Source organism: Schistocerca americana, chromosome X (genome assembly GCF_021461395.2).
Source record: "Schistocerca americana isolate TAMUIC-IGC-003095 chromosome X, iqSchAmer2.1, whole genome shotgun sequence".
NCBI lineage: Eukaryota > Metazoa > Arthropoda > Insecta > Orthoptera > Acrididae > Schistocerca > Schistocerca americana.
The window spans coordinates 118,570,057-118,583,701 of record NC_060130.1 but is presented as its reverse complement, the minus strand read 5'-3'; the positions used below and the strand labels follow the sequence as shown (position 1 = coordinate 118,583,701).

The following is a 13,645-nucleotide window of genomic DNA, read 5'->3' as shown; positions in this document are numbered from 1 at the left end:
GTCTTAGAGCCATCTGTATAAATGAAGGTCATGTTAATGAACTTCGAACAAAGTTCGACAAAACGGGAGTGGTAGACCGAACCGGGGGTAACCTCCTTTGGGAGCGAGCTGAGGTCAAGGTGAACGCGAACCTGAGCCTGGAGCCAAGGTGGCGTGTGGCTCTCCCCCACTCGAAAGGTTGCAGGGAGTGAAAAATTAAGGTGTTGAGGAGGTGACGAAAGCGAACTCCAGGGGGTAGCAGGGCAGAGACATACAACCCGTATTGACGGTCAAGAGAATCGTCAAAAAAGGAACGATAAGACGGGTGGTCGGGCATTGCCAGTAGCCGACAGGCATACCGACAAAGCAGTATATCGCGGCGGTAGGTGAGTGGCAATTCACCAGCGTCAGCATGAAGACTCTCAACGGGACTAGTATAAAAGGCTCCGATCGCAAGTCGTAAACCCCGATGTTGTATGGAGTTGAGGCGGCGTAAGATGGATGGCCGTGCAGAGGAGTATACAAAGCTCCCATAATCCAGCTTGGAGCGGACGATCGACCGATATAGGCGAAGTAGGACGGTTCGATCCGCTCCCCAAGACATACCACTGAGAACACGGAGGACATTTAGAGAACGGGTACAACGGGCAGCCAAATATGACATGTGGAGACCAGCTAAGTTTCCTGTCAAATGTAAGACCTAAAAATTTTGTTGTCTCCACGAATGGGAGAGCAACGGGACCGAGTCATAAGGACGGTGGGAGAAACTCTTTGTAGCGCCAGAAGTTAATACAGACCGTCTTCTCGGCAGAAAAACAGAAGCCATTGGCGACACTCCAGGAGTAAAGACGGTCAAGAGAACGCTGAAGACAGCGCTCCAGGAAACATGTACGCTGTGCGCTGCAATAGATGGTAAAATCGTCCAAGAAAACGGAGCCTGATACATCAGCTGGGAGGCAATCCATTATTGGATTGATCGCTATGGCGAAGAGAGCGACGCTCAAAGCTGAGCCCTGTGGCACCCTATTCTCCTGGCGAAAGGTGTCTGACAGGACAGAACCCACACGTACCCTGAACTGTTGATCCATTAAAAAGGAACGAATAAAAAAGAGGGAGGCGACCACGAAGGCCCCATGTATGCATGGTGCGGAGAATGCCCGCCCTCCAACAGGTGTCGTAAGCCTTCTCCAAATCAAAGAACACAGCCGCAGTCGGGCGCTTCCGCAAGAAGTTATTCATAATGAAGGTCGACAAGGTAACCAGATGGTCAACAGCAGAGCGGCGCCTACGAAATCCGCATTGTACATTGGTAAGTAGGTGTCGAGACTCGAGCAGCCAAACCAAACGAGAGTTAACCATTCGCTCCATCACTTTACAGACACAGCTGGTAAGCGAGATGGGTCGATAACTGGAAGGCAAGTGATTGTCCTTCCCCGGCTTAGGGATCGGGACAACAATAGACTCGCGCCAGCATGAGGGAACATGTCCCTCAATCCAGATGCGATTGTAAGTACGAAGAAGAAAACCTTTACCCGCAGGAGAAAGGTTCTTCAGCATCTGAATATGAATAGAATCAGGCCCTGGAGCAGAGGACCGTGACCGGGCAAGTGCGTTTTCGAGTTCCCGCATGGTGAATGGGGCATTATAACTTTCACGATTCGAGGAGCGGAAGTTAGGTGGCCTAGCCTCCTCTGCCTGTTTGCAGGGAAGGAAGGCAGGGTGGTAATGAGCGGAGCTCGAAACCTCTGCGAAAAAGCGGCCGAAGGCATTAGATACATCCTCAGGGGCCACAAAGACGTCATTCGCGACCGTAAAGCCAGAAACTGGTGAGTGGACCTTAGTGCCAGATAGCCGGCGCAGGCTACCCCAGACAACAGAAGGAGTAGTAAAACTGTTGAAGGTGCTTGTGAAAGCAGCCCAGCTGGCTTTCTTGCTTTCTTTAATAATATGACGACACTGTGCACGTAATCGTTTATAATTGATACAATTCGCCACTGTAGGGTGGCGTTTCAAGGTGCGTAAAGCTCGTCGACGAGCACGTAAAGCGTCTCTACGTGCTGCGGTCCACCAGGGGACCGGTACGCGACGTGGAGAAGAAGTAGGGTGAGGGATGGAATATTCAGCAGCAGTGAGAATGACTTCCGTGAGGTGTGCGACCTGCCGATCGCAGCTTGTGAAGGTTTGATCCTGAAAGGTCGCCCTGGAAGAGAAGAGACCCCAGTCTGCTTTGGAGATGGTCCAACTAGATGAGCACGGAGAGGGGGTATGCTGCAGGAGATGGATAACACACGGGAAGTGGTCGCTCGAATATGTATCAGAAAGTGCATACCACTCAAACCAGCGTGCAAGTTGGGTAGTACATATAGAGAGGTCTAAATGGGAATAGGTGTGAGATGTGTCCGAAAGAAAAGTAGGGTCGCCAGTACTGAGGCAGACAAGATTGAGCTGGTTGAAAAGGTCTGCTAACAGGGAGCGTCTCGGGCAGGATGCTGGAGAGCCCCAAAGGGGATGGTGGGCATTGAAGTCTCCAGTTAACAAAAATGGTGCAGATAGCTGAGCAATAATTTGCATCATGTCTGCCCTGGTAACGGCAGACAACGTTGGAGTGTAAACGGTACAAATGGAAAATGTAAGAGTGGGGAGAGTAATTCGGATGGCAACTGCCTGCAGGCCGGTGTGCAACGTGATGGGATCGTAGTAAATATCATCCTGGACCAGCAACATAACCCCTCCATGAGCCGGGATACCTACCACAGAGGGTAGGTCAAAACGCACAGAGGTGTAGTGTGCCAAGGCAATTTGATCGCATGGGCGTAGCTTTGTTTCCTGGAGGGCTACGACGAGCGGACGGTGCAAACGGAGCAGCAACTTCAAGTCCTCTTGGTTGGAGCGAATGCTGCGAATATTCCAGTGAATAAGTGCCATCATAAGAAGAAAAGGAAGATGAGAGAAGGGGTCACCTCGAAGGCCGCTGAGGGCCTGGCTTCGAGCGAGCACTGCCGCCGCTATCAGTAGGCGGACAGTCATCGTCCATTGGTTCTATAGGTTCATCGGCCATCTTGGTAAGATGGCCGGGAGGGGGAGCTTCCTCCACTGGTGAACGGCCAGATGTTCGGCTACCAGCGGTGCGGCCAGGCGAAATGGATGACGGCCTGGGGCAGCAACCGCTGGGTGGTGCAGGAGAAGAAACGCGCCGTGGCGGAGAAGGAGAACTGTGCTTCCTATGAGCCTTCTTGGAAGGTCGTTTGGTGGAAGTACCGGTCGATGGCTGGGAGGTCGAGGTACGTAGGAAGTCTGCACGGGACGGTTCCTTCTTGAAGGCCCGTGCATCTGACTTCTGGGTCTTCGTCTTAGCAGAAGCTGATGAAGGGGCTGGTGTCTGTGGGGTGATGGGAGGAAGAGGAGACGTCGACCGCGCGATCTTAGCACTGGCCGAACGGACGACCGTGCTGCTGAAGGTCAGATCGCATGTCTTGGTTGCCACCTCCCTGGTAGTCTGAGGAGAGGCGAGGGCAGTACTGTATTTCCCCGCTGGGAGCAGTGTGGGCTTCCTACTAGCCAATAGCTTGCGAGCAGCCGAGGTGGACACTTTCTCTTTGACCCGAATTTCTTGGATACAGCGTTCTTCCTTATAGACGGGACAGTCGCGGGAGGATGCTGCATGGTCACTCTGACAGTTCACACAACGAGGAGACGGAGGTGGACAGTCACCCTCATGGGCATCCCTGCCACAAGTGACACATTTAGCCGCATTGGAACGAGACTGTCGAGTGTGATTGAAACGCTGACACTGGTAGCAGCGCGTAGGTGTCGGGACATAGGGGCGAACAGAAATAACCTCGTAGCCCACTTTGATGCGCGATGGCAGCTTAACACTATTAAAGGTCAAGAAAAGTGTCCGGGTTGGTACAAGGTCATTGTTGACGTTTTTCATGACCCTATGGACAGCTATCACGCCCTGCTCAGCGAGGAAAGACTGAATCTCCTTGTCAGTCAATCCGTCGAGGGATCTAGTATAGACCACACCACGAGACGAATTTAAAGTTCGGTGAGCCTCCACCCGGACAGGGAACGTGTACAGGAGTGTGGCTCGAAGCAGTTTCTATGCTTGAAAGGCGCTCTCAGTTTCGAGTAACAAGGTACCATTACGCAACCTCGTACAATACTTAACAGTACCGGCTATGGCATCTATGCCCTTCTGGATAACGAAAGGGTTGACAGAGGAAAAATCCTTTCCGTCCTCAGATCGAGAAACGACGAGGAACTGTGGGGCAGGCGGTAGTACTGGTGTCACTGGTGGCTGGTCATGTTTCCGTTTTTGGGCAGAAGTCGAGAGAGATGGAGTGAAATCCATTGCGGAGGAATCCCCCATGATTGCCAGCGTCTCCGATGGCGCGCTCCTTCCTTATGGGGACCCTCTCAGAGGGCACTCCCGCCTTAGGTGAATGTTTACACCTCAGGTCACACCTCCCGAGAAACAGACGGAGGGACCAATCGGCATGGTCAGAAGGTATCAGCTCAGGCAATCACCCCTCCCTGGGCCTGGCCTTTACCAGGGGGTACGTGCGTGCCTTACTTGTCTACCCAGGGCGGGGAATTACGCGTTACCCCGTCACCGGCTACGCGTGCGAACGTGTGGGTCGCCCTTCAGGCGCGCACAGGGAGGAAGGAAGAAGAGGAAAAGGAAGAGAGAGAGGACAGACTGACTCAAACGCCGAAGCGGAGACCAGAGAAGGCAAGGAGAAGAAGGCAAGGGAAAGAGTAAGGAAGACAGTGAGATGGAGAAGAACAAAGAAAGGAACCAACCAAAGAAGGAAGAAACGAGAAGTAAAAAACCAAAAAGACCACAAATATAGGTCGTGGGACCGTCCGTCTTCGGACGCAGGCGCTAACTACCCCCTTGAGGGGGATGGACTCCTTTTAGTCGCCTCTTACGACAGGCAGGAAAACCTCAGGCCTATTCTAACCCCCGGACCCGCAGGGGGTGTTGATTTCATCTGAATGGATGAACAACAAGGTCATATGAGAAGCCTGACACTTGAGTGAGAGTGATCTGGTGATGATGCAGTTTACCCACACACACACACACACACACACACACACACAAAATCAATAAAGTAAGGTGTACTTTTATCCTGAAAAGAGTCCCATTTTTGTCAAGTTTACAATCAATTTGTTTAAGTTTTAGCCAACTAACAAAATGTATAATGATCAATTTGTTAAAACATTTCAAACTATATTCAGTGCCAGCTACATGAATACATTGTGAATAAATTTTTGTAGGAAACCTATGATCACTCTTTTTCATGCTATTCTAGTTTTCTCCTCTTCTATAACATGCTACACAATTTAATGTTGCTAGTTACCAGACGAGATAGTAATCACAAAAGTTGTTGATAAACAACACTAGACTACTTTGTACATACCTTATCAACAATATGTTTTATTACTCTTCCATCCTCACCAATACAATAAATGGAAAACCCATCATACCACCTAAAAAGGAATCATTAATTATTGAACTACCCATACTACAGTTGATTACAATTTTACAATCAAAAGAGTATCATGCTATGAGCATAACTACAGAATGGAAACTGGTAAGATATTTCAAAACATTATCACTACTTATCTGCCATTAAAAGCTCATGCGACTGGAAATGGGAGAATAAAACACAAACTGAAACCCAACAGAAAATGTTAATTTCAACATACAACAGCATGAGAAGTTATACAGTCTGCCCCAGAAAAGCACTGGTTAACAACAGCTAAAAGTGTGTAAAATAGTTCATATCAAAATCTATAAAAATGACATGAATAAATTTTTTTACAGTTTCTAACTGCTAAAACAATGACACACGCATTGTCATAAGAAGTTTGTGGAATGAATGTAGCAGTTTCTAGAATAGTAACTCATTGTTGTATATAGTGACATTTTTACATCTAGTTGTACAGCGTTCAAACGTGGCAAAATAGGTTGTCCACCACTGTAGGCATCCTTTCTGTGATCATTCCTTACCTACAAAGTTTTAGCGTTCCATGTGTAGAAGCTAAGTGGTAGGAAATCAAAATTTTTCTGAATAGTTGCATAACCATTTTGCCCGACAGCACAAAATACCAAGCTCAGATGTTCATTCTAACAGTTCTATACAATCATATCAATGATGCCTGTGAAGAAAATCATGTAGCCATAAGATACCTTCAAAAGAGATTGAATCACATCTAAAGAATAAATGCTCTGCCATCAAAGCAAAAGAGAACCATTACTTGTAACTTCCTTTTTAGCAACTGACACAACTAAAACAATCAAAACTCATTAACGTAGATTAAACTGTCCATGACAGGGCATGATGTCACTCACATGACTACAGATATCATCACTGCATTATTACTTGGGGGCAAGAGATTTTTCATCTGTCCCTTACAACATGCACATTTTATCTGCTTTTAAGTGTAGCCTAACAAAATCCCTACAAAGATAAACTGAACTGCCAGTCCAATTATGGACCCAATGCCAAAGGCCAGCAAATACACACTGTGTGGTCAGCTATTTCAGTACTCAATAACAAATTAAATATATTTATTTTATGTTTCCAGGAACATCATGGAAATTAAACTGTCCTAATTAAGTGATGATGAGGTCACTGGAGATGGAGCACGAGCTTGGAAGGGGAAGTAATCAGCTACATCCTTTTGAAAGGGACCATCCTGGCATTTGTTTCAAGTGATTTAGGTGAACTACAGAAAAACAATTTGGAAATTGATTTTAAGCACTGTCCTGATTATGAGTCCAGTGTCTTACTCCTGTACTATTGGGCTTGATAAACACAGGAGATTGAAGCACATTGCCCAAACTGTGTAATGTTAATGAAACTAATATTAGAGTTTCTAATTTTGATAAACACACAATCAGCACTTGCTCTAATACTACACCAAAGTTTTTCTATTCATTAAAATTATTCACACCTCTTGAATAATTTTTAAATTGAAAGGGAAGTGAGGACAATTTACCTTATTTGTCATAAAAGTTTATGAGCACCTGGCACTATCAAGGGTAGAGTTTTAACGGAGATTATTAATACTCCTACATGCATAAATCATATCACTCACAAATGTGTACCCAAACTCTAACATACCAACCTATTCTACAAATCCCACTAAAAACCGCAAAACAATGCTACTTTCTCCCATGATGACATTCTACAATATCTAGAACTTCACTGCACTTTGACAAATTTTGTATATTTTACACTGACCTGATCCCCTATTTCTTCTGCAAGTCATTAACTTCTTTGTTGTTGGAGTTATGAATGCAATAAGACCATGACTGCAAGCAACTAAAAAGGGCCTTTCAGTACCAACATTTCCATGGAGATTTTACAGAGGATAATCCATGTCTAGAAAGGATGGACTGAAAATGAGAGTGCATATCTCAGGATGTTCAAAACTTCTCTATGCATTTCTCATAATACAGCAGAGGGAGCTGCCTTGAATTCCTCTTTTCTCTGTGAATGCATGAGGTGCCACATAAGTGACTGCATTTTTGTTTTCAGCTCAAACTGATGCACCCAGGTTTCTTTAGCTGTAACAGTCTCTGATAGAAATGCGTCTCCACTGGCCTCAAACTGCTCTAACATTTCAGATGAAATGTCTTTTCTTTGAATCTTGTGGTCTGCCATAAGCATTTGTGGAACCCATCTTCAGTACACAGCCCAAGAGTCTCGATTACTGCACATGCAGGTGCAATGCTCACTGATAGCTGTAGAGCCAATTGTTGAGTTGCAATGTGCTTGTCTGCATAAATAATGGCACTCATACAATTCACCATGTCGGGAGCAGTGTCTGTAACAGGATGACACAAATTTGGCCAATCATGGAGCTCAGTTTCTGCATGTACTGATGCTTTGACTCTCGTTACCCACTGCCCAACAACACTCCTATCAACTACATCAGTACCACATACTACACACAAACATTAATGGATGTTCACCACAGTTTCATTTTCCTCAACCAAGAATTCAATTACAGTGTTGCCTGTAACGAGAGCCTTACGTAGACAACTTTTACAGTTCATTACAGCTCTGGCAGCTGTCAGAATTGTTCGAAATTTTGGACACGTGGGCGAGAAACATAAAATTTTAGGCATCAGAAGAATGTTTTCCTATGTACATTAATGGCTGTAAAAAGCATTTGGGGCATTATTTATTGAATGGTCCTTGTAGGTTACCAGTGCAAGTACAACAAATAATGACAGTATTTTATTTTCTTCAGTTGAAGGTTTTTTTTTCTTTTTATGTATGCAACCTTTTGCTTACATCACTTTAAATACGGTATAGTACTCACTAGACTGGTTTTCCTTGCAATATTCTTATCTAATTATTTCCTTATTTACCTACCTCTGCTATAACTTCATGTACATTAAATGACAAATGAATTTAAGAGACCAGTCCCTGTGTTAACAACAACACACACACTGCAGAATATATATTATGTAGTAGTAAAACCTCGTTTTTATGTTCCCGCATTTTATGTTTTCCCGCTTTTTACAGTCGTTTTTATCAGTCCCAACAGAAGTCCTGTTCTCTCAATACAATACTTTCCTATCATTAACGATTCCACGTTAAAACATTTCCCGCATCTTAAGTTCTCTTTAACATTAGCAAGACCTTTAACATTGATTTTCATACTGATTTCTGCAGAAAGTGCATCAGATTCCTAATCAAAGTAAACCTTGGAACAAAGCAAAAAAATGCAGACTTTACGCAATGTTATTGATCATGTAACACAGCGTTAGTGCTGTAAGCAAGGCTTTCATTGTTTGTATGTTGGTTCATGGCCACCTGTATTATAGGTTCGCTGTGTTTGAAAGGGTGGGAAAGTATGCTGAGTCACTGCCTTAATGATAATCATTATCTAGCAACAGTGACTAGTAGCAACCTTCTTAGTGCTCATTGCACTGTATTAAAACAGTTTTAATTCAATTTCAGTGTCACTTATAGAAATAAACATCAATTTTGAAGACAGCCATTTCTACAATGGGCTTTAATGAATTATTGTTACTTCTGTGCGAAATACACAAATCTGTACTAGGCGTGCTGTTTTATGTTGGTCTGCCCTGACATCAGATGTAAACAGTCCTCCTCAAGATGCTATGTAACATCAATATCCCAATTTCCTCTCTCTCTCTCTCTCTCTCTCTCTCTCTCTCTCTCTCTCTCTCACACCCAGGATGTCCTTGAACAGAGCAACTTACTAGTTGTAAATAAACTGCAGATTTAATGCCTATTATTCTCATTTTCAAAGATTGCCAACTTTAGTGTTTAAACCAATATTGTGCTACAACTTTTATTTACTATAATTTTACTGTGATTATCAATTATAAGTCTCACATTAGAACATGAATATCTTTCCAGTGTGGTTTCATGAAAGACTAAATCCACACACAAAAGAGAGAAATCAAGCCAGTTCCTGTTAGAGAGAAACAAAAATAATTAATTATGTTACAAGGTGTACACCTTTGCTTCCACCATTTTCTCCCCAACATTTGAGACTTTAATGAATCATTCAACGTATTTTCCATTGCTGGCCACTACTTTCTCCCGTCTTTCAGGCAGTTTACAAATCCCGCATCACAACAAATTTTTCATCTTTTGAAGCAATCCACAAATCGATCCAATTTGTAACTTCATGAGATCGGAAGTGTTGGTCAGCCAGGCCATGCGCCATTGATCTAAACAGGTGATAGTCAGATGAGCAATGTCTGGAGAATATGGTGGCTGGTGTAGGACTTCCCATTTTAACGTTTCCAAGTACGTTTTTACCTCTTTTGCAAAGTGGGGTCAAGCGTTGTCATGCTGCAAAATCACTTTATCGTGCTTCTTGCTGTATTGCGGCTGTTTGTCTTTTAATGCTCTGCTCAAACGCATTAATTGCGTTCAATAACGAGCACCTGTGATGGCTGGATGGTTGGTTTGTGGGGGTTGAAGGGACCAGACTACAAACGCCATCAGTCCCTTGTTCCACGATCATGAAAACCCACAACGAATAAAAACAAGCAAGGGAGGTAACAAGGGATGACACAGAACAAGAAAGACACAGACAAAGACCAGAAAACAAGGAATTAAAAGCACACACAGTTGTACAGTAGTTGGCCGACCATGGAAACAATAAAAGGAAAAGCCAACCCCCAAGAGACACACTAAAAAACCCAATCTAAAACCATAGGCCACAGGCCAGACGCAACACACAAAAGGGACAAACCCTCAGATTGAGCCATAAAAGCCCCCTGCTTGAATAAAACTCAAAACTAAGCCTATCATTGCAGCGTCATCCTTTAAAAGAGCAGGGAGCGTATCAGGAAGTGCAAACGTCTGCCTGAGTGCAGTTAAAAGCGGACAGTTCAACAAAATGTGGACCACTGTCAACACTGAACCACAGCAACAGATAGGTGGGTCCTCGCGGCGCAATAAATAACGTGCATCAGCCAGGTGTGGCCAATGCGTAGCTGGCAGAGTACAACGGAGTCCTTGCGAGAGGCCTGCAAGGAGGACCGCCACACACTGGTAGTCTCCTTGATGACTCGAAGTTTGTTGTATGAAGGCAGGGTGCGCCATTCATCACTCCAGGTACCAAGGACCTTCTGCCGCAAAACTGACTGGAGATCACACTCCGAAAGACCAATCTCCAGGGCCAGTGCATCAACAATCTGTTTGGCCAGCATGTCAACCCATTCATTACTCGGGATGCCGACATGACCCGTGTCCACACAAAGACGATGGAGAGGCCGGAACGGTCAAGAGTATGGAGGGACTCCTGGATAGCCATGACCAGACGAGAGTGAGGAAAACACTGGTCGATAGCTCATAAGCCGCTCAGGGAGTCACTACAGATAACGAAGGACTCACCTGAGCAGGAGCGGATATACCCTAGGGCGTGAAGGATGGCGATGAGCTCTGCAGTGGGAATACTGCAGCCATCTGGCAATGAGCATTGTTCAGATTGTTCCCCAAGAGTAAAAACATATCCAAGTCTACCAGCAACCATCGAACCATTGGTATACTCTACAGCAGAGCCGGGAAACATGGCAAGGATGGAAAGAAAGCATCAGCAGAGGGACTCAGGAGGGACTGAGTCTTTCGGGCCTTGTGCCAAATCCAGCTGAAGGCAAGGGCGGGCCACACACCACGAGGGTAGGCGTAGATAGTCCCAGCAAAGAGGTGGGAGAGGGGAAAACTCAAGCCCAGAGGGAAGAGCCTGGATGTGAACCGCAATTGTACACCCTAACTGGGGCGGTCGTTCTGGAAAATGGACGAACGAGTTGGGGAACAAGAGATGGTAATTTGGATGCCCGAGCAAGTTACAAACATGTCCAGCATAACTGGCTAGTAGTCGTTGGCATCGGATCCGCAATGGAGGGACACCAAGCTCCGCAAGGACGTTGTTTACAGGGCTTGTACGGAAAGCGCCGGTTGCGAGTCAGATCCCGCAGAGAAGTATGGGGTCAAGCAACTGCAATGCGGAAAGCGATGCCGAGCCGTAAGCCAGGCTCCCATAATTGAGACGGGACTGAATCAACGTCTGATAAAGTCGTAGGAGGGTAGACCGATCGGCACCCAGCTGGTGTGACCCAAGCAACGTAGAGCATTAAGATGCCACCAGCACGTTTGTTTAAGCTTCCGAATATGAGGGAGCCAAGTCAGCTGGGCATCAAAAAGCAATCCCAAAAACCAATGTGTCTCCACCACAGCAAGAGGTTCGCCGTCAAGATAAAGCCATGGCTCAGGGTGAACAGTGCGACACCAGCAGAACTGCACGACAAGTCTGGGTGGCCAGAAACTGGAAGCTGCATGATATCTGCCATTCAGCAACCACAATGCCAGTGGAACTATAGTACAGGTAAAAGTCACCAGCATACAAAGAAGCCAATACGGACATTCCCACAGCTGCAGCAAGCCCATTCATAGCAACTAAAAAGAGGCTGACACTCAAAGACAGAGCCTTGCAGGACCCCATTCTCCTCGGCTTGGGAGGAACTGTGGGAGGCACCAACTTGCATGTGGAAGAATTGGAGCAACAGAAAATTTTGAATAAAAACTGTAAGCTGGCCCCTAAGACCCCACTCATGAAGTGTGGTGAGGATACAATGTCGCCATGTTGTATCGTATGCCTTCCGCATGTCAAAAAAGATGGCAACCAGATGCTGACAGCGGGCAAGGGCCGTACGGATAGCAGACTCCAGGCACACCAGACTATCGGTGGCAGAGCGGCCCTTAAGGAACCCACCCTGGGACGGTGCCAGAAGGCCCCGAGACTCAAGCAGCCAACTCAGTCTCTGGCTCGCCATGCATTCGAGCAACTTGCAGTGATCTCTGGTGACCACCAAGGCACAGTCCTCCGCCGAGGGGACCCACAGGAATGGGGAATTTCAGATTCCGCTGCAAAAATAATGCCAGTGGTGACTCTGTGAACCACCACATCAATGGTGGCATGAGAAAGAGGCTCAATAGTGACAATGGAGGTGAACGAGTCCCAATCAGCCTTATTCAAAGCCCATATTGGGAGGCACCTAGAAGAGTGACACCGTGGCAGTGACAGAAAGATCGGAAAGTGGTCACTACCACACAAGTTGTCATGCACATGCCAGAGGACGAATGGTAAAATGCCAGGGCTGCAGACCAAAAGGTCGATGGCTGAGTGTGCCATGAGCCACACTGAAATGTGTGGAGGCACCGTTATTTAAGAGAGAAAGGTCGAGCTGTGCCAGCACTTGCTCAACGACAGTGCCTCGGCCTATTGCCACCAGTCCACCCCACAAAGGATTATGGGCATTGAAGTCACCCAGTAACAGAAAAGGTGGCAGCAGTTGGGCTATCAGCACAGCCAATACATGCTGTGGGACATCCCATCTGGTGGAAGATAGAGACTGCAGGCAGTAACAGCCCGAGGTGTCCACACCCTAACAGTGACAGCCTCTAAAGGTGTTTGAAGAGGGACACACATGCTGTAAAAAGAGTTAAGGACGTAGACGCAGACTCCACCAGATACCCTCTCATAAGCTGCTTGATTCATATAACAACCCCGATATCCACGGAGGGCGGGGGTTCACACCGCCAGAAACCAAGTTTCCTGCCGAGCAATGCAGAAGAAAGGGTGAAGGCTGATAATTTGTCGGAGCACAGCAAGGTGGTGGAAAAAACTACCGCAATTCCACTGGAGAATAATAGGATTGTGAGGCTCTGAAAGCACTGAACATTCAATGAGGCAGTTTATGCCTCAGGGTCACCTGCTGCCACCGACTTATTGCCTGAGCAGTTTCTATCTATTGCGTCTGAGGGTCCAGTGAGATCTAGGTCCTCAGTGGACACCAGAATCTCCACCTCATCCTCAGAGACAGAGCTTGTAGGTAGCAGTGATGTGGGTGCCACCGCAGTGCCTCGGCTCTTGGGGGTCTTTTGAATTTTTTGTTTCTCTCACTGCCCCTTAGGTTTGTCCCGCTGAGAGGGCTTCACTGATTCAGTCTCAGGGACTGAGGAGGACTGTGAAGCCCTACTACCAGCTACCAGTGGTTGCTTCAGTCACTGGTGGGTGCCAGCTGTAACACTTGGAAGAACCTGGGAAGGGAGTGACCCAAGGGACCCCTTCCTAGCGAGAGGAGCCGAAGAAGAAG

General features: G+C 46.4%; 1 protein-coding gene across 2 annotated transcripts in view; it reads right to left on the bottom strand.

The window, feature by feature from the left end:
• The window catches only part of LOC124555182, an 88,272-nt gene that overhangs the window by 6,110 nt on the left and 68,517 nt on the right, over positions 1 to 13,645 (bottom strand). The window contains exon 7 of one of the 2 annotated variants that reach the window (XM_047129015.1): positions 5,406 to 5,475. The exons of the other annotated variant lie outside the window; for it this stretch is intronic. Coding sequence (XP_046984971.1) covers positions 5,406 to 5,475 — 70 coding nt within the window. The remainder of the gene's footprint in view (positions 1 to 5,405; positions 5,476 to 13,645) is intronic. 2 annotated transcript variants of the gene reach the window in all.